The sequence below is a fragment of the Brienomyrus brachyistius genome, chromosome 8, assembly GCF_023856365.1.
Source record: "Brienomyrus brachyistius isolate T26 chromosome 8, BBRACH_0.4, whole genome shotgun sequence".
Lineage (NCBI taxonomy): Eukaryota > Metazoa > Chordata > Actinopteri > Osteoglossiformes > Mormyridae > Brienomyrus > Brienomyrus brachyistius.
In genome coordinates, this window is record NC_064540.1 from 6372623 (window position 1) to 6398680 (window position 26058).

At 44.3% G+C, this 26058-nt stretch overlaps 1 protein-coding gene across 1 annotated transcript in view; it reads right to left on the minus strand.

Moving 5' to 3' along the window:
* atg7 (ATG7 autophagy related 7 homolog (S. cerevisiae)) overlaps nt 1-24966 on the minus strand; it is a 46571-nt gene extending 21605 nt beyond the window's left edge. Inside the window, exons 1-16 of the mRNA XM_049022097.1 lie at nt 24425-24966; nt 17476-17675; nt 17054-17108; nt 15326-15443; nt 15083-15160; nt 14881-14997; nt 12694-12840; nt 12338-12426; nt 11913-12034; nt 9750-9840; nt 9342-9486; nt 8871-9029; nt 6304-6498; nt 4631-4888; nt 4220-4335; nt 1889-1964 (exon numbers count right to left, since the gene is read on the minus strand). Of these exons, the coding sequence (XP_048878054.1) occupies nt 1889-1964; nt 4220-4335; nt 4631-4888; nt 6304-6498; nt 8871-9029; nt 9342-9486; nt 9750-9840; nt 11913-12034; nt 12338-12426; nt 12694-12840; nt 14881-14997; nt 15083-15160; nt 15326-15443; nt 17054-17108; nt 17476-17641 (1932 nt within the window). The 5' untranslated portion in view covers nt 17642-17675; nt 24425-24966. The remainder of the gene's footprint in view (nt 1-1888; nt 1965-4219; nt 4336-4630; nt 4889-6303; nt 6499-8870; nt 9030-9341; nt 9487-9749; nt 9841-11912; nt 12035-12337; nt 12427-12693; nt 12841-14880; nt 14998-15082; nt 15161-15325; nt 15444-17053; nt 17109-17475; nt 17676-24424) is intronic.
* Between the last annotated feature and the right edge of the window lie 1092 nt (nt 24967-26058).

The window sequence follows — 26058 nt, forward strand, 5'->3', positions numbered from 1 at the left end:
CCACATGAGGGCAGTACAGGTCCACTATGTTTGGATCGAGAAAAAAAAATCCTTCTGACTCAGATGAATAAACTGCCATTTTGTCATAATCCCTTTCCTAATGTGACCGTGTGTGTAAATGGAGGTGCACGAGACATATAATGTACTCTTACGAAAGTGAGGCACATCTGCTCCTCCCAATAAATGGATTTCCTCCTGCATGCAGCAAACTCAAAGCTGTCAATTCACAGATTGAGGGTTCTCGCTATTTTTTAATTAATATTATTTTACAACACATTTATGTTTACTATATTTGGCAGAAGCAATTGTCCAAACTGATGTACAAGCTAAGCAGATAGCACATATTAAACAGACCTGGGAGGATAAAGTGCACGCCTAGCAAATAGCCAATATATTAGGCAAAAATATATTAGTCAGAGCCTCTGCTGCCTTAGAGCATATGGGAGAGATTTTCCACATCATTTTGCTGTCCTTATCTTTAAACTCCAGGCCATATTAGTGCATTCAGAACAGCAGCACCATGCTTACAGCATGTTAGCCTACCTGCAGGGGGCGCCACCTCACTCCCCGCACCTGGAGCGGTACTTAAGGTGCAGAAACCCTGACCGGCTGTAGATCGGAGGCGCACTGCTGTGTGCCGCCACTCAAACATCGGGGGCACGGATGCATCCAGCTGGTACGAGGTGGCAGCCGTAGCCTGATACGGACGGTGCCCCTGTCCGTCATAAAGACTCGCTTCCAGGATGCTTCCACCATGATGCCTCAGAGCATCTTCAAGCACAAATGTTTAATAGACCGAATTACATGCTTGTAAGAATCCATGCTAGAGACAGTCCTGTTTCCTGCATGGCACTTAATCGTCAATCAGAGCTTCACCTTTGTTCCATAGAGGACTTGCCTTTTCACAGGGTTTATTAAGGAAAATGCGGTATTTTGAGGGGATATCACTGAGATATTTCCCTCTGGAAGGAGGATAGGGGCTGACGGATTACTATTGATCGGCTGCCGGACTGACAGACCATGAAAATGGGGACTTTGCTCCTGGGTGATAATATCAAAACAAACAAAGCGATCGGGGCGGGGGCTACCCCAGAAATGGCACAGCCGGGGTGGGGGGCGGGATTATCGAGCGGAGTCGCACATCGTCCCCCAGCCAGACAGCCAGACAGCTGTCATGACCGAAACAGAGCACAGGCAGGGCAGGAAAGAGGGGAATCATCACCGTGTCTGCGTGCACAAGTCGGGGGGGGGTGGGGGTGGGGGGGTATGTGGGTCCGAAGTGTAATACGCAGCCCATCAAACCGGGGGCGTTTCTGCGATCAGCGCCTGCCATCTGGCTGGCTTCCTTATCACTGGACTTGCGAGACTGTCAGAAAAGCTTATTAAAATTACACAAAAGGCAGAGCCTGTATGATTTTCTTTTTTGTTTTACAGCCTTTTTCAGTCAGCGAGACCCATTTTGATCACGGTTCAAGAACATTTATTGAAAGGCAGTACTGTAGTAATATTTGTTTAGACCTGAGGAAACAAGTTTGTTTTTGCAGTGATGCCTTTACAAAGGGGGTGGGGAGGAATTAAGCAGATTATATAAGCGATCAGAGTGGATGGATGCATAAAACAGGAAGCGACTGCGGGGTAGGCTTGAGTCATGCCGGCGACATCATGCAACCCGAGCAGACAGCTGTAACACTCGCCTTTCAAAATCATGCATATTTCTATAGCAACCTGAAGGTTATGACGGCGGGGTGCGGGCCAGGAGCAGAAGACAAATTGGGAGTAGAGTAATGAAATAATCAGCAGCCGGCCGGGCGGAATTTGCATTGATTGGTGTGGCGGAGGAGGCGGGGGGGGGGGGGTATGGGGGGGGCAGAGCTTCGAGATGACTGACCTGGTGAGGAACGAGGCCCAGGGAGGTGGGGGGCTCGTTCATCCGGTCGTCGCTGCTGCTGGCAATGGCGTAGCCCCTGCCGGTGAGAGAGAAGGCGACCACGGTCACTTCCGATAAGGTATGCTCTCAGCACCCCCAAGCCCACCCCCACCCCCACCCCCCCAACATGAAGAGAAAACAGGAGCCATCTGAATATCTCCATATGAGGACTGGGGGATGGGTGGGCTCTGTCTCTTAAGAGATAGTGTCCAGAATTAGGTTCTCTCCACGTCCTGTTTCTAGGTGCCTTGCTGTACCTCCTGCCCCACATGTACTATACGGGTATTAATGTCACCATGTTCATTTTGGCTGTTCCAAGATGAATAATCCTTAAAAGGCTGTCAGAATTAACATATTTTGGATCTGGAGCCTCAAAAGCGCTGTCCTTCCTTTGAGGAGGAGGGCATTTATAATGTGAAAAGCCAGCCTGCATACAGGGAGTACGGCTGTCCCGCTTATCTACACTGTCCTTAAAGTGGGAACGCCACCCCGCTGGACAATGTCCTGCTGTCTCCCCCCCCCCCCTCTGTCGGCTCAGAATCTGTTTTCGTCTCCTTTGATGCCGGATACCACAGAGAGAGCCGTACCGCAGTGCGGTCAGGATCACACAATAGAGCCTATCTGTGCCGTCAGCTTCCTGCAGGTGCTTCAGGAGATGCGGCCGGCAAACGCCTCTAGATAAGGGCCACCCGCCTTCTGAGAGACACTCCATTAGACAAATTACCACCCAGCTGTGTTGCAGGAGTCAGCAGATCTACTGCGGCACGTACTTCCAGGTGAGGAGGTATGTGCTAATGGCCACGTTACCACGTTCGCCCCATCGATGCCAGCACCCTGACGACTTTGCTAGTATCCCCATGTAACTGCTACCTCCATTTACTCATGGCTACATGCAGAAGATTCATCCATCCATCCCAGCGTCGCAGGTTGGCCTACAGCCTCTCCCTGATGGTACTTGGTTGGACATCAGTAACCTGACATTCTGCGTTTTCAAATAAGGAACAACTATTCTCCAACAATCCACATTCTGAATGCGTGTTGCTTGACGCTGACCCATTAAACATACCAGTTCTGAAAGCCAAACAAAGCCTGTTCAGAAAAATGTACTTCAGTGGAGAGAGTTATCGAGCATTCCCAAGGGCTTACCCAGCAGAGTCAGGACGGGAGAGGGCGGACAGGACGCCAGACTTTACTCACTCACTAACTACACGTCTCTGGAGTGGGGAAAACCCGTGTGCTATGCAAACAGAGTGACGACAGGACACAGGACCTTTTACAGAGGCGGGACTATTTTGGGCTGAAAACTGAACACATTCCATAACAGAATACAAAAAGTCAGTCCAGAAGCTTATTATCCAATGTACAGATACAAAAAAGACACTTTATGTTTATCCTATAAAATCCACCCCCACACACGAAGCAAACACTCCCTCAATTGTGACCATTTCATGAACAGGTTCTGAGGTGATGCCTTCGAGTTCCACGGAACAGTCTCAACTAGTCCAAGAACTCATTCACTCCACAATCAATCATTTCTATTAGCCGAGATAGCAGGTCACCCGTTAAGGGCAACTACAGTCCACTGGTGCATTAACATTTAATGTCAAAGTGCAAGTATATCTGGGCCCATGTAATTTATGTACGGTAATTTATGGGTTTTTATTTTTTGGAACAGAGCTTCTTCTGTTGAAAAGCAAATTCCAAAGAAATGTAACAAATAACACAAACATTAGATTCTCAGCTAGATGGTTTTGAGACTCAAATTGCGGATCCAGCTACGAAGTTGCTGGTCCACATTGCTGTGCTGTTGAACACTGTTAAGAGTGGACATTTAGCCATCCCACAGCAGGAAGTCCGGTACCCTAATTGAAATAAAACTCTGTCAGCGCTGCTAGATAGCATGTGGCTGTGTTCAATTAGCCTCACGTCAGAGCGATTCGGCACGCCGAACGCGTCCTGTGGTGGCAGTCATGCCGCAAAGGCACCCGGGGCCTCCTGTAGAGGCCGGAAGGTAGGGATTAGGGATTAAATTACAATTTAACAGATTTACAATTAGATTATTTAGCAGACACTTTTATCCAAAGCAATGTACCATTGGAAGCAGGGTCAGGTGACTGCAATTGGGGGTTAAGGGTTCCGCTCAAATCACTCTGCTGACCCTGGGATTTGAAGCACCGATCTTCCGAATACAGGCATGACGGCCGAACCCACCGAGCCACATACCACCCCCAGGAGCAGCACTAACGCCCCCTCCCCAGGGGATTAAAATAGGTGCCGACTGCCAACGCTTACCCTTCGGGGTGCTGCAAGATGGAGACCATCAGCTCCACGGCGAGAGCCCCAGCTATCATCGCCAGGCCGGGCCGGCTTACGGTGCACTGCTGGTCCAGTGTCCGGTCCCTCGTGGACTGGGAGGGCGAAAGGCGTAAAGCGAGGGCATCACCTCGTCTCATCTTAAAGACGTTAACTTGATATTCCGCACAAGCAGCTGACAAATTCGTTTATTAATGAACTAATTAACTTCTAGGGCTTAAATAACTGACCCTTGTCCTTCCAAGCGCACATTCTGGCTGGAAATTCCATAACATTTCTTAATTATCTCACAAGGAACCCACAACCTTCTCGTTCAGCTGGTTGCCAGGTTTCGCTCATGTTAGAACATTCCACCACAAAAAAAAGCAATTAAAACGGTAATGCACTCACATCACCCGGGGCGACGACATCATTGCAGAAGTAGCAGCCCAGCTTGTGGCCCGGGATGTTGGAGAAGAGAGAGGCTCCATGGACGGCCATGGAACCAGCTGAGGAGGAGGAGGAGGAGGAGGAGGAAGAGCAGCACTCTGAGGCGGGAGTAGACCCGGCGGAGGTGGGGGCCGAGTCGACCCCTGCATTCTTCTGCAGCTTCAGGCCGTGCCTCATGACCACGAAGGTGTCGAAACCAAGAGCAGCGTTAACGATGAGCTACACAGATTGGGAAGGAATGGGGGTTAGGGGTCAGAGGTGAACAGAGGTCAGAGTGGGAGCAGACAGAACCACCTTCAGCCCCCCAGGAAAGACATCCGGGCATGAACCTGCTGCAATGCTAATGGAAACCCAACACAAGTGTTAAGTGTCCGGACATCCACATGGCCCTGAAGGTAAACGGTGTCGATTTCTATTGCCAACATGACACCATGTTATTTCTATGTTCAATCTCCGTCTTCTAACGCATGATTAAGGCATTCTCCATCTCAATTCACCACACTCCCCATCAGCATATGTCATTCCCCCTCCTCAAAAAAGATACGAGATGGAAAGAGAATTGTCTATGGAAGCCATAGCAAACATGACATCACAACACGACAGGCATATTGACAATATGGAAATCGTACACATCCAAAAAAACACCTGCATGGAAGGAGATGCCCGTCATGATATTTATGCTAAACAAGTACCTGAAGATGGCAGTATTAACAACTAAAATTACTCATTCTGCATCTGCTTTCCAACACTATGCATCATTCATCTCAGATCTAACCCTGGATGACAGTTACATGTAACTGACTTCAGTCTAGGATGGGCTTCAGGCTGTAGCAGATACCACATGAATTCACTGGTGCCATTTTTGGTGGCACGTAATTATTCATATTTAAAATCTTTGTGAGGGACCAGAATTAAAAACCGGATGAGGGGAAAACCAGTAGCGACCACGAGACCAGCCAGACGTCGCAGGAATTGGATTTTCCAATATAGCAGGGAGCTGCGACCGTGTCGGATTGTCGTAAAGGTCAATTTATCCGCATCTGCCGAGAGAGAGTGTTGCAGTAGGAAACATTCTGGGGAGAGTGTCACTTGGGTTTAACCGAGCGCAGGCTGGGAAGCGACTCCAGCCCAAATGCTACGAGCCTCTAATATTAATGTGGCGGCAGGAGGCGTGGCGGTTTGCGAACTCCGGGTCACATGATCACGCCAGAGGAGACGTGATGCGTATGACGCGAAATCACAGATAATGCATAGTCTGGGCTGCTCTGGGATGTTGTTGTTTCCTGGTACAAAAGTATCGACTTAAACTGAATGAAATAAGGGTAGAATTTGAAATGTTGCTTGACAAAGACGATTAAGTCATTATGTGGGGGGGGGGGGGGGGGGGGTTTAGCATTCAGGACCATTTAATGGCAGTAAGAATTGCTTGAAGTCTGAGTGCGAATGCTCAGCAATTTTGCCAGTACAATTGTGCGATTTGAAACTTTCTAAGGCAAAACTTAATTACCCAGAGTCCTGAAGTGCCATGAATCATAGTGCTTACTTAAATCGGTCCTAAACATTTTGGTAAAAGCTTCACCCCTTAGCTTTTAAAACGGATCGATACAGAGTAGGTGGGTAGGCTGGGGGGCTACCTTCCTCTGGCTGGCGGCGATGACCGTGGGAAGCCATCGGCTCTCGCGGGTGTCCATCAGCAGGAAAACCACGTGGTGACTGGAGATCAGGGCCTCCAGCTGCGCCACGTCCCGCCGGGCCTGGGCTACCGTGGCCTCTGAGGAGTTCACCGGGTGACCGGGCATGGGGATGCTCAGCGTGTGGCCCTCGGCGTTCTGTGGGGGAGGGGGACGCATGTGAGAGTCACCACACTGCAACTTTCCTGTCAGATATTGCTGATGTTACAACCGGGAGACAAATCTGTCGCATTTTCAGTCCCATAATCAAGTCCCTTTTCCTTTTCAGGGATTCCGGCGCCGAGCTCAAGCAGTATCATGTTACTGTTCCTGACAAATGGGGGGAGGACTCCTAGGGAGTGGTGTCTCTGTTACTGGAAGGGCAGAGGTTCAAATCCCAGAGTAATTTCACCATTGGGCTCATGAGCATGACCCCTAACCCAAAATTGCTCCCCTAAATAAAATATAAAAATGAAAGCCAAATGCCAGAAGACAGCGGCCAGCTACAGGTAGCCTCGGTGTTTGATGACAGTGATGCCACAACGCTGCTCTCCAATGCCGTGTGTCGAGCCTGGCAGTCGCCGTAACAGTCGAGTCCCTCTGCTCCTCACCGCTCTCTGGGAACTACCGGAGGGAAGGGACAGGAGCGCGGGAGCCTTCCGAACAGCCGGACACGGCTCTGCGTGAGGTGGGGGGGCACTGCCACTGCTCTTCGGAGGCTCGCGACAGCTACAAAAGGGTGGAAGTAATTACTGGCGGGCCCCCTCTCTGCCAGCACGTCCGGCTAATTGGCATGACACAGTGCGGGCAGAACAGGTAGACGGGCAGCTGGGGGGGGGGCTCATTAGAGATACAGGCAGGGGAAAAAAAAAAAATAAAATCGATAAAGGAAGACGATATGAATTAATGATGCTCACAGAATCAACAGGCCAGGAGGCTAATTTGATCACTACCGATGGAGAAGCGGATGCCGATGACTCAAGGGGGGGGCAGGTATTCCAAAGAGCTGCGGTCTGACCAATAAGATTAGGGCAAATGGTGGGGGCAGGGGGGGTAGGCATGTGACGCATGGGCACGTTAGATTTTTAACAACTTCTACAGGACCACACAGTTCATGCAGTTCAAATCTTTTAATAAAGAAGTGTTGGCAGCACACACACACACACACACACACGTGCGCACACACACACACACACACACACACACACACAGCTCCTAGCAACCTGAACTTAGACCAAAGGCTGGGGATATAACCAATAAGTTTTTTTCCCTTTAGTAAAAACGTATACCTTAATCACACCTTTAAAGAACAATCGGCGATATTTTTTCTGCTTTAACACACTGTTTTTATAGAATAATAACAAAAATAGGAGCTCAGTCCTGCTCAGTCCTGAGCACCACAAACTACATTCTGTCAGTAGCTATTAAAATAATCAATTATGGCCATGAAGAAATAAATTCAAAAAGCGTGCTTCTCCGTCTTAAAAAATAATTTTTTAATTTTATTGCATCAAGCGTATAATAACCTATTATTGTCATATAATTATGAGATTGCCACCAAAATAATGTTCAATCATCCACACATTTAAATTTAAGAACATAATTACTGTGTCATCGTGCACCTCCCACACGCCTGATCATAAGGCAGGTTACCTGCAGGACACCACTAAATGAAGGAGTTCACCTGAAGCTGAATTCGTGATAATCCACCAAAATGTAAGGACCACCTGTACCCTTTTCGGGAGTCGGGGGGGGGCAGCGGCAGGTAATGAGGTTGCTGGGCCACCCAGGTCACTGAAGAGAGTGTGTGTGTGTGTGTGGGGGGGGGGGGGGGGGTCTTGAGAACCTCGTAAATGCTGCGCTCTTGCTCCACTCAGACAAATACGGCAAGTGGAGAGCACGCCCACACGCTGAGCACTGATGACGTCCAGCGTTAGCGCTGAATCACAGCGGGCAAGGAGCCCACCTCGTCTCCGCGACATGCACACACATCTGTGCTCCAAGCATCCCCCCCCCCACTCACATACACCCACTCACCAATACATGCGTATGCGTTCTGGCTTTCCCTAGCCACGTCATTCCGGAGCCACTTTGTGATATTTCCTCTTTCTCCTCTTTCCAGGAACAGATTCCTCCGGAACATTAACAGCTCCAATCCCCTATGCATGAACAAGCTGCCATAGGGCCCACACAAAGGAGGAAATACGCAAATGGGGGGTGGGGGTCGCTCTCGGCGACAGCGTTTCCTTGGCAATATATCTCCCGGCCTGACAAATATCTGCCTGAGGGTGCAGAGGATATATATATTTTTTTTTTTATGAAAGTGAAGTGCCTTAGGAGAAAAGCCTCATTCATCAATGTCCAAGAGTGAGAAGGGTTAGGGTCTGAAAGAGGATCACAGAGATGCCAGCAGTGGCACTTTGAGAGCCTGGGGCCGCAGTGGCATCATTTTCGAACACCAAGGCACAGGGGATGAGCAAACTCTATTGCGGAATCGTCATGGAGACGGATATCTGAAACACCACACTTACCACTCCAGGAAAGATCTTCTTTAGCCTCTCAACGGCTGCCTGGGCCTTGGCCTTCCCGCCCCCCAGGCAGTCCTCAAACTCGTACAGGGGCTGACGCACTGGGTTCGAGTAGGAGATGGTGGCATTGTCCACGAAGGTGATGTGACGCACCCCCCACCCCTGAGTCAGGAAACGGATAGATAATCTCATTGCGTGCATCCAGAGCGAAGACGAGCTTTGGCGCAGAGCCCCGTTGCCACACAAAAAGCAAGGATTTGCATTATTTATTAATTCCTTTGCTCTGAAGCAGAACTATGCAGGGGGGATGGGAGTGGGGGCGGAATCTGCACATACATAATTAGATGTTTACACAGCATGAAAAATTGGCCTTTTCTCACGGCGTGAACATTTACTGAAGCGACTGGAGTACATCCCCACTGAGCATCTCCCAAAACCGCTCCACGCTGAGGATCCCCCCGCCATCCCGCTCACCATCAGGGTCCTCGCCACATTGCAGCCCAGGGTGCCGGCTCCCAGCAGCAGACACTTGGTGGAAACCACCTTGTCCAGATCCAGGGAGGGCACAAGTCTCCAGCGCATTAGCTTCAAGTTGAGGTCCACGGACGACTCCGCCAGCCTGACACGTGAACAAGAGGAACGAACAAGAACCATCTCCTAAGAATCTGAAAATAAGTCTATTACCCAGCACAATACACATACACATCATAATCCAAGAGCATGATAAAGAAGAAATTAATCCATGACTACAGCTGCACAGCAACAGCAACCAAACCAGTTCATTAATTCATCCGGTGACGGACCGTTAGGGTGTCCCCCGGACTGTTTGTCCAACATTCGTATCTCTTTAAACAGTGTGCAGAAGGCAGACATGAAAATTGCCTTTTAGGGTCCATGCATTCGCTGAGGTTCACCATCCTGGGTCCCATCGCTCCTCTCTGGTTCTTCTCCCAGCCGACGGTCTTGGGAACTCCTTTAGAAGACATTTGTGTGAATTACAAAAAAAAAAAGCCAAATATTTTTTACACTTTGCCATATTTACAGATTTAAGCATAGTTCTAGCAAGCAGGTATTCATCGGTTCATCTGTTCATTCATAATCCATCCATCTGTTATACTACATTCATCTCTGCATCCAGCATCTATAACTTTTTATCCAGCTTGGCATCACAGAAATCCAGGACCTTTATCTGGAATCATGACACGGTGGGGTCATGGTGACCCCAACTCCCTAACTGCTGTTTGGGAAGAAAACGGTGTCCTCTGGGAACCCTGCAAAAATGGGCGGGGGGGGAGTTTAAGATGATGAAGGGTCCCTCCCTAAAATATTTCAAACTCAATTGGATTGGTCTGAGGTGGGGGCCCAACATAATATGCTTTCATGGGGCCCAGAATGTACAGTGACACCAAAGCAAACAGGGAGAACATATCATGCGGCGTGACTGCTCCGAAACAGAGACTGAAACAATCTCATGTCAGGGTTCTGGAAGACAGAACCGCAAGATCCACCAACCCCGCTGCTGCTGCAGGTGCAGTTACAGTAGCTGAGCTCTTAACTAAGTTACTACTGTTGCACAATTCATCTTTCATTTCACAATTAATACTATAACACAAGTAAATCACAAAATTATTATTCTACAGTTTGGGCAAGCTGTGTATTTTGTAAATATTACACATTATGCTTATTGACCAACTTTGTGTGTCGCATGACGATTTTGGGCCAATCATGACTGAGCGATCACGCCCCCGTAGTAAATCCTAGCCTGCTTTCATTAGCTAAGGCTGGATAACAACACTGAGATGTAAACCCGCCTGGGCACATTCAAGTCAGCACTGTAGAGTTCAGTATTTCAGTTAGATTCACTTCACATAAAATAACTACGTAAAAATAAGACGTTTTTTAGTGTTCTTCTGTTAATTAATAAAACGCAGAAGTTTTAACCCTGTTTTCTTTTATTGACCGCTGCCTCAGCCCTTCCAAAAAATAAACAGAAAAGACGAGGTATGAACCAAACCCAGGCTCAAAAATAGAGGTCTGAACCAAACAATGGATTTGGAGAATCGTTACACCACTAATAACATCTAAAAAACACACTTTTTGGTAACTGACTTTTTACTATAGATAGAAATTGCTCATTCTCCTCTGCCTACTGATAGTGTTTGACACCTAATGAACTGAGGAAAAGATGATTTTTATGAACTCATCTATTTAATTGGCATTTATGTTTGTACTAATTAACATTAGTATTCCTGATGGGTGTTTGTACGGGTTACTTTATATCGCTAATTTTAACAACAATGTTGGTAGCTAGATATATGACAGCGCTGTTAATTGTGAATGTAAAGCGAGATTAGAATGTCACGCAAGTTCATTTAAAATGTTGAACCATTCACTAACAGCTATGTAAAGATAGATTTCTATTTGCGGTGCTAAGGACGTCTCATTGTGTTGTTTTAGGTTTATCTTGTAAAGTAATTTCTGAGGAAATACATTTTCTTCTACTCCTGATATAATGGATTTTTGGAGATACATGTTTTTCATTGGACAGTGATGAAGTACAATTCACACAAACACAGAACCAGTGGTAGAGACTGAACTCCCAACCCTGGAGGTGAGAGGCCACAATGCTACCCACAATGCCTCACAATGCTACCCACAATGCCTCACAATGCTACCCACAATGCCTCACAATGCTACCCACAATGCCTCACAATGCTACCCACAATGCCTCACAATGCTACCCACAATGCCTCACAATGCCAAAATGAGGCATAGCAATGGACAGTGAAATTCAATGTAGCCCTAAATGCTAATCTTCAAAAGACCTTTATACCAGAAAAAAAGGTCATCTTATATAGAATCCTCACATAGAAGAAGGAAGAGCAAGTTGAATGAATAGACTTGATTAAATCACAAAGTGTAAAACAAAGACAGAATGAAAATGGCTTGCTATTTTATCAGGGAACCCAACAGGCAAACCTGATCAAAGTACCCATATTGTTTAAGCTCCAGTAAAGCGAAGCAATGAGGAGGTTCTTTGCTCACCTGCAGAGACAGACAGCTGAGGGAGCTTGACCTGAAAGATAATACTGTGCTGAATGGAGCGCGAGCCCTGCAGGGTCCTGTCCCTGAAGCACAGAACTTCGACAGTATCCACAAGCTCTCCCCTGGGGAACGGGGGCACAGTGGGTCAGGTTAACACTTTCAGAACCTACACAGAAATTAACAACGTCATACATGCGGAATTCCTCAGCCTGTCTCTACGGAAGCCGTGTATTATCAAGTCATCATCATCGTGAGCAAGGGCCCTCGTGCCGGAATCAGCCAGCAAGTCGGAGCCAAAGTGTCAAGAGAAACTCTTGCGCGAAGACATCTCGACTTCGAGAGGAAGCAGCTGGAATGCACCCGGAACGTGCTCATAGATGGCGCATGAGGCTGTGCGTGTGAAGCCGTCCGAGATCTCACTTTACCATTTGCAGGCCACCAGAGCGAGCAGATTCCTCAGGGGCCATCCAGGATGTTGGGAGAGAGTACAAGGATCATAAACTCCCACAGTCACCTAGAGGCCAACGACACACATTTATCTCAAAATTATGACTGAACAAATGATAAATTTATCACCTTCATGAAACCTCCATTCCAACCTCTCTCCAAGTTACCAAAAAAAAAAACAAACATTTGAACATAAACAGAGAAAGAAGCTGAAAATATTCAGCTGACTTTAATAAACCCATATTAAGCAAGACTGGCTACTTTGGTGTTTTTATTGCTAGAGCGGTCATGTTTAAACGTTAGGCAGGATTTCTCCACTGTATTTAACCATTACCTTCTTTTGGTCTTTAAAGAAACTGCTCCAGTTTTTGAGTAGAGACACCAGCACTGCTTCCTCTGAGTATCTGACCAGAAAATAAGGGACTGCAGTACCTCCATTCTCTTGGCAGAGCCCATCGTAGGCACCTTGCAAAGCTTCAATCTGTAACCGGAGGGGTGGATTGTGCAGGCAAAGACGAGAAACAGATGTTACTCTGAAGAGCAGATGCGGAAATGGGGTGATTTGTGGGAGAAAAGTCAAAACATTTTTATTCCTGCAGGTTCAGTCACATGGGGACAAAATAGACGCAAGGTATGCAGAGACAGAAAGCAAAGTTAAGCAAGTTTCAGGTCCCATGTACAGTATGCAACCAGAAAAGCTCTGGTACAATTTGGCATCGTTTCAGTGGAATTATGAAACAGTCCTCCAGTTTAGACTGATTTAAGGCCTACCCACTAATGCATAAAACATGCACTGATTATCATCTGCTGATCCAATGAGCCGGACATATGAAAGGGCCACCTTTGCCATCCCATTCAATGTGTTTTCTTTCCGTCTTACGTCAACATGCTGACAGTGTTTGGTCGGCGTCGCTGCGTCTGGCCTCATTCAGTAACATCGTTACTGCTGGATGGCAATTGAAGGCCTTCGAGGATTCAGCCGGGTTTAATACAATCTACCTTTTCACAATAGGCATGCGGGAGGAATTACCGTTGTTTACAAAATATTTGCCTGTTTCTCCGGGATGCATCTTAATGAAGCTTAAAATTAAGACTGTTGGTTCTCTGGAACCTCTTGATCATTCTGACTCAAAACACCTGAAAAGTCTATAGTTTTCTTTAAGTCCAAGTTGGGAATGGAGCCAAACTCCAATGCAGGCAGATGGTCTTAAATTTTTCGACCCTTCATGGTGGCCTCACTTAACCTTTGGAGTTCACCCTATTTAGGGAACTATTGACGCAGAAATGAGTCCTGCAACAAAGTGTTCATTTTTGGCTTAATATGTACAATGGATATTTCAGGTCACGGCTATCAGCTCAACCACTACTGTCCTAAACCTGGCAGATTTACGACAGACGTCTGATTGAGTGTGAACTCAAAAAGTATCAGACATCTTGAGACACCAGGGTCTCATGAAATCACCCTCAGATGCAGCACTTGTGGAATGAGGGCACAAGGGCCCTGTTGAGCCATTCATTTGGATGGTGCCGAATCCACACTGTTGCCACTCTGCCAATGCCTGGTCTGACCGGCATCCCTGTCGACACTCACGACACAGCTGGCCTGGTGTTAAGGGTGATCCATGCTTTTGGCTTGTAGTACAGTACACAGCTGTGATGACAGTTGATACTCGCAGCCCACATCTTACTTTCTGCTCTGCGTCACACTCTAAAGTAACACAAACATATTAAGGTTTGAAGGACATCACCCACCCATCAGTAATTTTCCCATTTTATGCCTAAAATGTCACTCCTCCCAATCACAAATACTATGTTTCCACCGAGCGAAATTCAAGCCAGCCAACAAGGCCCAGGTTCGGATCCATTATCCTAGAAGCTAACTGAAGCAAATCTTACACAGGCCTACAACATTTAACTTTCTACTTATGAAAACAGTCTCCCGGTATCTGCTTTAAAAGCTAAGAGGTCAGAGGATCCTGACAGAGCTTAGAAAAAGCTTCAAATCAGATATATTACATGCTACAGTTATAACTCCTGAAATCTTTAGAGACTGAAGACTAATCAGCATTGGCTAGGATAATGCAAAACTGTCCTAAACAGTGCATATGGTGAATTCATTGGCAAAGTTTTAAAGAAACAAGTAACCTGGTATCTCAACTGTGTTTTGAACCACAAAATAGACTTATGCGCATTGTGAGCCTGATGAAAGTTAATGAGGACACTGCTTGGCTCGCTTGGATAAATAATAGACATGAGGTCTCATCTTAGCTGAAACACTGGACACCAGATACTCTGAGAAACGAAAAGGACCAGAGGGTTAACATTAGCCAGTCTCACCAAGCAGTCACATCCTATATAGTCTTGACTGCTTTCATTTATTTTCAGTTTGCTCCCTGTATGTGATCACAGCTTTTTGGGACGAATGACAAACGGATACTGAGACAACTCGAGCCATCCGCCCAACAATGACAGTGCATCCGCTGCAATTATGGTCAAACCACCGGCAGCAGACTTAACGAACCTGCTTGGAGGAAAAGCTTTTCTCCAGGGCGACAGGAGGCTGATGAAAGGGGACGGCTTCGGGGAAGCAGAGGGCCGGGAAGCAGAACCAGTAAAAGTAGCGATACTTCTTCAGATCCTGCGTGGAGACAGACAGCCGCGAGAGTAGAGAGGCAGGGTTCACCTCGCACCTTTAGGTGAAATCTGACACCAGACACACTTACTGCAAAAGTCAACAGGATGAATTTGCACAGAGCAGATGGATCCTCTGCACAGCTGCCGGACTGTATCGCTTCCCAGATCTGTGAAAGAAAAACAGCCCCTTTAATCAGTGAATAAAGACAGTTAATGAAAACAATGGAAATTGCATGTCACGTTACCAAGAAAAATGAGCAGCGATTATGCAAGACCAGCATTTAAATGAATGATACGTGCAGCTTGTTCACCCAAACGTGCAAAGTGCATACCTCTTTCGCAGCACTTTCCAGGAGGGCTTTCTTATCACATGACTTAAAAGCTTCTAATGTGTTGGTGTTGTACAAAGTCCCGAAAGCTGGACAGCATTTGGCAGGAGTCTGGCCATTTCTAAACAACCGGCAAAAGGGATTCAGGACAGAAAAGGGGGTATAAGCCAAAGGCTGCGAGTTCACCTGTGACAGACAGCTGATAATCTGGGTACAGACATTAATAAAGGACAAGCCTGCAGATAATAGATGGGGAATATTCACACTGCACCTGCTAGCAGCTCTGATCTTCATACAGAATAGTTATGCATTAACAAAGAGTATTTCAACATAAGATTTATTAACCCCCCCAAAAAAAAAAAAATTCTGTACACAAAACAAAAACACAGGCTTAAGAGAAACACCAAAAGACTTATTTTATTATACGGCTCCTTGAAGTTGTTCCTTCACTTAACAGAAATTCCCTGAGACTCTAAGCAGGATGAGTGATTGGAAGATGGACGGACAGAATATTGATGAACTTCATTAATATAGTCAAAAACAGGGGTGCTGTTTTTTGGACCCCATGAAAGCCGATCACACTGGACCCCGAACCCTAAGTGTTGTACTTTTTATGATTATGTATGAGACAATTAAAGAATCTTGAATCGGACCAATCGAATTATTTTCCATTTTTTTTAGGGCCCCAGTCACTGGGAATCATCTTAACTCTCTTTATAAGGCAAATGAGGGAACCTGGAGTCCTGATGAAAAGCTACACTGCTTCTCAGCCTCGGGGAAGATGCCACTGCAAATGACAGGAGAGACGGGGCTGTGCGATGCTGCAGTGGCCTCTAACTTTGAACTGCGGTCACTGCTGCCATTTTTTTAGAAGCCCCTTCTGCGGATAAGCCTCTCAAGGCAATTTCACACAGAGTGCAGCAACGCCAACGACATCTACTGCGTAGCTTTCATTTGCAGTGGCAGCGAGCGGATCTCTCTCAGACATCCAGATGGCATGATGACCCGCGGGGAGAACTGCGTGGCGGAGATGCTGCGTTTTACTGGACATGTGGTTAATGACGGCGATCGAAAGGAATTGCAGTGATCGCTTAACAAGCGCAATGATGATCGCAATAAAATATAGGCTCTCTTCAAAAAGAATTACTGATATAATAATTATAATAAAATTTATACCAGTGATTGTATTAGAATTGCAGGTTAAAAACCAAATAACATCAATCTCAGGCTAAACGAGCTTAGAAATGTAACAGTATTCATCGCAAACGCTCATTTCCTTCACTGCAATAAAGCATGAGTTACGTATGAGATCAGCTGCACGTGTTAGGTTGAGCAAATTTAGACCCAAATAATAGAAAAGACTGTCAAGACAAGCCCTTGCTTTGGTCTACATTTAAAGTACCTGACATATTTTAGCTGAAACGTGATTATCATACCTGAATTTATCCAAGTAAAAGATACTATACCGCTTGGCTTAGAATTGGTTTAACAAATTCAGTTACTTTAGGTACTCCAATGCAATCAAGCTTTAAATACAATAACGTTCCATATAATAAACTTTCTGGTCATTCTCTTCCAGCTACATTTCTTTTTTGCTTGAGTAAATAACGCACACTAGACTCTCATAAAAAGTGAATTCCATCCATCCATCTTCTAACCGCTCACCCAGTATGTGTACAGTTTCAGATGGTTATAAAGCAGATCCTGCAATATGCATAAAGAAACACTTACACATCGAATGCACTGAACTCCAGAGTCAGGCGAGTGGGAAGGCCGACAGGATCACCTAAAACAAAACAGGCATTCTTGCACTTTGTCTCTCCATTGAATTACTTTCTGGATTCTTGCTATGCATACTGTACATCTCTCACTCCAGTTCTGATATTATGGGTCATTCATCGGAAACCCAGCCTAGCCACACCTATGCCCAGTTGGCTGTTTGACAGCAGCATGTTTGGGATGCAATCTGCTATGCCTGTGGGTCGATTTAGATAAAGGAATCAGCTATATAGATTAATTGTACAAGTAATTCCAGAGCCTAGATGCCACCGAGGGCCAGTTTGACCACATCCGCCATAATTCACCCTATAATCAACTCAACACGTTGTTGCAACAAGCCTGAAGAGGACTGAGAACAGCAGCCATCACCTTACCATTGTAATAATAGCCCCTGATGTCTCTGGGACTCTCGTCCAGACGGTAGTCGTCGAGTTTCCGTTGGGTGAGCTGGTGCCAGAAGCCGGCTTCCAGGGCACTGCAGAAAGGGGCGAATTGCAGTTTCTGTCCGGCAGATTCTACACCGGAGGGTTCAGCAGCCATGCCAGCTCTCAGACCTGCTCCCCCGCGGTAAGATCTGTGGAGATAAGACAGACCCCTTCCAGCAAGGCGAAGGCAACACTTCCCCACCTTCTGTTACACATCTCTGCTGCTGATGATGAGCAGTTCTGGTTCGAGCTAAAACATATCCAGGTACATCAGCTGGTGATTTAAGGATGAGGCTCAAAGTGTGCGTACTGCTTCATGACCAGCTGCAAGTAGTATTTTAAACTGCCAATATCTCATAATTTTTATTTACAAAGACATCAGCATGATATGTAGTTTATCTACAATCCTGCAAGTGAAAGCTTAATCACACTTCCCACCAAAAGCTTGTTTTTTTTAACTTCTTCAGCCCAGATAAACTATAACTGCTTCCCAGAAAGTTCTTGAGGACCCTCTCCCACATCAGAATGTAGAAACCGTAGAAGGTGGGTGCAGTCTGACGCGGGTCACTGCGCATGATATTTTACGCTTGAGATAAAATGTTCTTAGCGAAATACGTTCTGCTCAAGGAAACCACACATTCAATAAATCTATTTCTGCACAGATTAACCTGGCATTGCTTCTATGTTCAGATTGCCTTTTACGCAAATATCTTATGACACTCCTGTCGGCAAATGTAGTAAAGACAATAGCAGACGATCTGAAATGATGTGGGCAGCTAATTTGGCAGGAAAGGATGCGAGGGCAACTTTAACCTTGCACCTTATCAGGTAATTTATCGTCACACTGTAAAAAAAATAATAAAATCCTGACAATACCAATGATGTGCCACTTTTAAAACCCCCTACTCTCTTCAGGTCTATATAGAAAGTGCAAAAATGAACAGCTGCACTTCCTTGGTGGAGAAATTACCAGGATCATGTGAGAAGCAGAAAATAAAATCCCTTCTAGAGCTACACTTACAGTAAATCATTCATGTTTTCCCAAATCAGATCATACACATTTCCATGCATTCTCTGCTGCTCTTCTGTTTAACTTCCATGTTTACAATTTTGTACGAACAACACTAATACAATAATTTTGCCCAGTTCTTTGACATGGCTGTTCCGATTGATTGTGTTCCTGCTATTTACTTCTACCTCATTTGGTGATTAAAATGCAAATGTGCTCTGGGTCAGTAAGGCCATGCTTCCTGGTGGTATTTCAATCCCAGTATGACCTCACTATTTTAAACTACTCCACTGAAGCACCCAGACTCTGTATATAAACGCATAAAATCCAAGTGTGCTGGATGAAAGCATTTATTAAAGAACAATATGCCCAAGGAAAATCATTCATGTTTAAAGCATAAAAAAACATTAAAATTTTACAATAAGATCAAAACAATCCAAAAATCAACCACTCTTAAAAATAAAAGCTGTAAAATACGGAAAGTATGGGTCAGACGCATAAATAAAATTACCCAAACAGAATCAAAGGCACCAAAAATTTGTCTCAATAAGCATGGCGTTCCTTTTCACTTAGAGGCTACAAGACAAATTTAGCCAGTACGGAAAAGAAAACAGTAATACTAAAATTTTATGAACAAGTTTACTTTCATGTTGAAGAAAAACAAACTGAACCAAACTGAAATGGAGACTTCTCATATGAATATGAACATATAGATTTGACGTCCAAACTCATAAAAAAAAAAAAAAACAATGCAATGACTGTTAGAAGCACTGAGGCATTAGCAAGAAATGTCCCTGTAATCCATACAAATAAAAATCTGAAAGGGTTTGAACATTCACAATGGGTCACCTGCAACAAATGCGCACATTTACCATACATCAAGGTGATAGCTCCTGACACACCGGCACGGGTTTGCCGATAGCTCCTGACACACTGATACAGGTTTGTCTGAACAGTGCCAGTTAATTTGGTATAAAAAATCAAATCAATATTACCGTACCAAATTACCGCACCTCCTATTAACTTGCAATTCCACTGTCGTAAACATTACTGTAGTGGCTATTTTACAACAGTAGAGGCTCCAACGTAAGGTGCACCCCTGCCTTGTACCCTGTGCTGCCAGACATAGGATCCAGGCTGCCCACGACCCTGCATTGGACTAGTGGCTGGAAGGAGGATATATGGAAATTCACATGCACCAAAAAGAAGAAGCGTATGCGAACGCTACATACTAGTAAGTTTAAAAAATTATATCCAATGTAAAGAAAAACATCAAATTCAAGAGAAGACTGGCATCCCGTGCAGGGTTTGCCCCAGAATTGTGCCCCATATTGCCTGCAACAGGAAATTCAGGAAAAATAACCTCTCCAGTCTCCATAAGTGGATGAGATTTCAACACAGTCACTTTGCACAAGATTAGGCTGTGTTCCAATTTCCAAGTTCTAACAGATGTGTGTGGTTGTAAAGATTTCATTAAACATAGTTTAATGAAAAGTTATACTGACAGTTCTTTGCACCATTTAGTGGAATGATTTCAGTGTTAAAAACAGCTTCAGTATATTTTATTTTGAATACCAGCTCGTATTCACTATTAAATGTTTTAAATAATGTTGAAGTTCAGACGATACAGTACTCCCCCACCAAGGATAACTGTTAGTAAACAGATGACTAGAAGACCAGGTGGAATTCTCTTCAAACTGGTCACTTGCACATCCTCAAAGTTTAAACTGTGTTTACATTCCAAGTACTGACAGATGTGTTTGTAAAGATTTCATTAAACATTATGTTTACATTTATTTAAGGACAAACACAGCAGTTGTTTATTGCTAATTATCTAACATTTCTTCTGGTCAATTATTTCTTACCTTAACATACTGATGCCACTAATTATTACTGCTGTGCATGTAGCTTAAGGCCACAGAATACATAACAACTCCTGAAATTCATTAAAAGTACTTGGCATTCAGCAAATCACACGCATCTTCAGCACAAACTATAACCTATCACAGGACACGTCATCCAAACATCATCTGGTGGCTTGAAACACGCAGAAGACGGGCGGCAGCTACCTGCAGTACCATAATAAGTGCATCTCCTATGGTTTCAGCTTAAAGCAAAGAAGAAAGGACCTGTAGTTTGTCCATGTGAGGAGGTGTAAATCTCAGAGGTGGTACTTACTGTACATACACACATCATGTACTGCATATGCTATGTACCGGTTGTTTCATAATAGTAAAAGCATGATATTTAACAGGAACGACATAATAGTATTTCAACTGCTTTTCAACCTGTGTGTAACATCACACATAATGACATATCATTGAAAGTGGTGCACCTTTTTCCACAAAGATTCTACTGGATATATTAACACAGAATCTATCTGAAGCCCCCCCCCATCTGACCATCCCCCCTAAAAAGTATCTGGGTAATCGTGAGCTAGATCAAAATTTCAATTCATTGCTGCAATACGCGCAAATAGAACCACAAAGCCGCCTTGAGTTGTCGTTGTCTCCTCCAGCCTTTTTAAGGACTCTGCTCAAAAAGGTATCAGATTGGCTGCTCGGGGATACAACAACCGCAGCTGAGGAACGACAGCACTGAGGCAAAGAGATGGCTTAGATCAACAGCGCCGAGTTTATCACGGTGAGCAGCGAAGTACCAATTTCGATCTCTCATTCCACAAAATCATTTCGTTTCACACTGCCTGACTGTTCCTAATGACGAGATAGGTAACGCTGCATAGTTTTAAAAGTGTCACGAGTTCACCATGCAAAAAAAGCTCATATTTCATAAATGGTATTAATACCCTTTCATTACATAATCATCAAGGCTATGTATCTCACATGACAACTTCGCCAACATTTATACCGAATACTTGATATCGAATTATCATATAATTGCCTGTATGATAACATACTACAAAGCAAGTTTCACAGCCAAAACTGAACTTAGAGTAATTGAACAGAACTTATTGGCTGACTAAAAGATATCACCAGGTGTGTAGCCAACATTTTATATTTTAGCCGATACCAAGGGGCGGCATGGTGGTGCAGTGGTTAGCACTGTTGCCTCACACCTCTGGGACCCGGGTTCGAGTCTGGGTCACATGTGTGCGGAGTTTGCATGTTCTCCCCATGTTGTCATGGGGTTTCCTCCGGGTACTCCGGTTTCCCCCCACGGTCCACACACAATAAAGAAAATATGCAAAGACAGGGAAAATTTTATATCCAGAATTTATCTTTGCAGGTTTATGCATTAGTGTCTTTAAACATTTCTGGCTCTTTATGCGTAGTTTGCGTACCATGTTTTTGTGAAAACTGTTTTAAAACACCAAATCTGCTTATTTCTGGCCACCCTTTGCAGGGTGCAAATATTAAATGTTGTGAAATTCTCGTAGCTGCCACCCAGCCTCTTAAAGAAGATACTCGTCACCATGGCACACATAAGTACTTGATACTGCACTCACTTCACAAATACATTCCAGTATTTGCTGCAGAAGTGCAGGGAACTAACAGAGATGAATACTAACTCAGTCTCCCAGATTCCAGCATCAGGCCTGTAACCCATTGTAGACAAGCTGATATCCAATTATCTTTATGTATCTATTCGGTGGTAGTTTAGTTACTACATTTATTCCACTCCGTTGAACTGCTGCATTACTTACCTTCACACTGCGCTATGTATGTCAAAGGCAGCTGCTCCATTACAGGAGGTAGTTCTGGTTCTGTTTGGCGATAGCTCACAAGTAATTTTGGCACAAGTAATTTTGAAATAACTCGTATATTTTAAAAACACGTTCTCACTTTTTTGGAAAAGTTCAATGTTATAATATTGTAACATTCTTTTTATGTCCTCAATTTTTTTAACCACCAGTTGCCACTGATGTATATAAACCCTTGAGTCCAGCCTCTCCCCCCCCCCCCCCCCTTTTTGTACTGTCCTTTGTTTTGCACTTTAAGTCCTATGAAACCCTCCCCCCTCACTGCTACTGGGTGTCACACCATGTTCCAGGTGAAACATCACTTCATGCCACTGTATACTTGAATATGAGGGACATGATTAATAAAGCCCACTTGACTTGTCATTCACTATTTCTGTTAAGGCAAGGAGGGGGGAGTGAAAAACGCTACCAAACAAGTAGAACATTAAGTGAACAATGCAGAAGTTGTGGATTCAAATCTCAGGGAGGTAAGGAGCAGGTGCCAATTACAGTGCGATGCCACACCCACCACACAACAAACCACCTCAGGGATGAGAACCTGAGTGCAGCCGTGTGGCAGGTGATACCTCAGCACCATGCTAGGCCGAATGGACCAGAGTGAGTTTTTTCCAGTGCCTGGAGTGCCAGTCCTGCAACCCACCCCCAAGTTTTTCCCTGTAAGTCGGAAAACCTCTAGGGCTGGATGTAGATTAACGTCATACCCAGGATGAAGCAATTACAGGTTAAGGGCCTTACTCAAGGGCCCAACGGAGTAGGATCACTCCAGGCATTCATGGGATTTGAACCAGCGACCTTCCAGTTGCTGGCACAGATCCCTAGCCTCAGAGCCACCACTCGGCCCATTCCTAATCTTAGGGGACACAAGGAAATTGTAACCCTTTCATCTACTGTAAGTCACTTTGGATATAAGCATCAGATAAATGAGTAAAATGTAAAAAGTAATTATTTTTGCCAAAGCAGCACAGAATACACAGCATGAAGCAGGGAAGCAAACACCTCCCTCCTCACCGTTGCTGAGGAACATAGACTGAAACTCATGACTCCATCTATGAATATTCATGCAGGTATGGGCAGCCCATGTTAATGACCAGACACTGTAAAAAATGCCATGATGGGGATGGAAGGGGGAAATTAAATTTCTGCCTACTCATTGATGTTATACATGTATTAGACATGTCAGATCTCATGCACGTAGAAACTGACTTGGCTGCATGTTTATTACAAAATATAGCACTGCATGCTATATTAGGCAAGACCAGTATTTCTGGTAAAGATAGTTCCACATAAAACATAAAAATATTACCTAATATTGTGGTAAGTTTTGATTTAACTAAAAGGTAATGCTCAGAAAATTTAAGAACATAGAAATAATGAGATGCAATGATCAAGTCTTCTAACTTTTCTTAAATGCCTTAAGAGTTATTGAGATGCTACGAAATTTAACATTGGGATTGAGAAAGTAATTCTGAAGAGAAAACTACAATTGTACAATTTCTCAAACAGGGATTTGGTCATGTCAGGCCACATAATTCGATAGTCGATAGACATTGCAATGCATGGCGTTCGGACAAACTGCGTTATGTTTATGGCAACTGGGTAATTTTGAAACAGAAAGCAATCAAGTGGCCTTTAAACATCATGCTAAAAGGCCAGACATTTATTCGGAAATTACACAACTGACTTGGACACGTAACCAGAAAATAAAGCCAGGGGCGTGGAGATATGAAGGCCGTACTTTCCATCCGTTCCCCAAAGGGACTATTTCCCCTTTTCCCTAACCCTGTCTCTAGGTACTAAATGATTCCAAAACACGACACTCGTCAATCATTAATCATTTTTTTCCTTAAAAACTCACAAAATGACAGTAAAAACTAACAAAAATACTTTAACCATGTGATATCATCGGTCTAGATTTACACAATAGTTGAATAAAGAACTGAAATAGAGAAGCTCAGGCAAACAGCTGAACTAATGCAGTAATAAGCAATGAGCTAACGACCCATCCCCATATAACATTTTAATCAACTCAAAACTGCCGCAGAAATTAGCAAGACGACCAAAACGTTATAACGGGTACTGGCGCTCGACAAAACAAGCGACGATACAAGAAAGCAGCAGAAAGCAAAACTTGGACAATTTTCATGTACATGTGTGAGAAAAACACTCACCGAAGCCAAACTTCCTCATCCGGTGTGTGACGCAATTACGTCAAGGCTGACGTTCGACGCACAGTGCGTGCTGTTTAGAAACATGTCACGTTCGCGAGTATTGTACTACTAAAATGGGAACTGGATTCTCTCGATGGATGGTGGCAGTTGCGAACTAATAACTTTGAAATTTTTCATCTAGGCTAGACGTAAATAGACATTTTAGGGTGATTACGGTGCCTTCACCATGGTATAAAAGACGACGAACCAAAATAGAAACAAAAATAAACAAACGACAAGGCAGGAGAAAACTGACAGCAATCTATAAGCACCATTCCTCTTCATTTCTAAACCTGGGCGTGAAAGCAGGCACTGATAAACATCCCGCCGAGGGGGGTGACAAGTCGAATTAGCCACCTAGCAAGCACACATTTAAAACCTAATGCTACTTGTAACTCTGTACGGTCGCCGTGGTTCCTTGGTATATCCTGATAGTTGGGCGACGTGGATTTCCCAGTTTGGCTGTGTTTCACACGCGCCGCCTCAGTGCGTCCGGCCTCTGACGCATCATGCGTTTGTTTGCTCAATGACAACCTCCAAGGCATCCTGAAGGCGAAAACATGCTGTTTTCCTTGTCAAGTCTTGCTGCATGCTTCTTTTCAAGCTTGAATACGCGTTTCACTATTCGGCGCAGTATATAATATGCATTTTGTTTTCTAATTTGTTCCGATAATTTGATTTACAACAATATAACTAACACGGATAAACTGTATTACCTATAACGTACACTTGTACTACTTTGAGTAGAACGTTGATTAAAATTTACCAGATTCGTCGAGGCTGTTAGAGATCAATCGGTAGCGTTAATTGACCGGCGAAAATATTTAGAAAATTGCTTGAAGTTACTAACAATAACTAACAATATCCCAATTAAGCCTCAATGGAGTGATAATGAGTTAAAAGAAAAAAGTGGTATAATAATGTGTCTGTGGAACCTTAATCAACAGAAGTGGTCCTGGAAAGATAAGATTTCATCTCACACCTGCCTTTTGTAAATGTTTGCCTAGGGAAGTTGTCAATATTTCACATTTTTGAAAATGTATATATGTACGTGCATAATATGAACTTTATGTGCATATGTCATTTTACCCTCTGTCAGAGAAAACGTTACGTTCTTGTGATTTATAACTTCCAGTCCTAAATTATTCATCAAACTTGTATAGCTGGATTTAATGACAGAGTCGACAAAAGAATGATGGCTTTATGAAAATAAAGGAAATGACAGGCATTATTGTGCAAGCATAAAACATTAGATTCCCTGAAGTAAAAAATGCAGTAATACCCAAGGGAATAGCACGTGCTCAGAGAGTATGTTTTAATCTACATCTTACATGTATTTAATAGGTAATGATGGCAGTTTTAGGTGTTTTTCTTATATATGTGCTGTGTACATTAGTATGCAACTCTCTTAAGGTTTGCAGTTTCAAAAATGAAAACATGCGCAACAGATTTCAGGAAGCTTGTTACCAGTGAGCTCAGCTTTTTGCCATCATAATTAGGCCTTGTGCTTATTTTACTTAAGATACATGAGCAATTGATGTCAGTTCCTTTATACTTACTTTTGACTCATGCTCTTTCTCCATCATCTGTCAGAT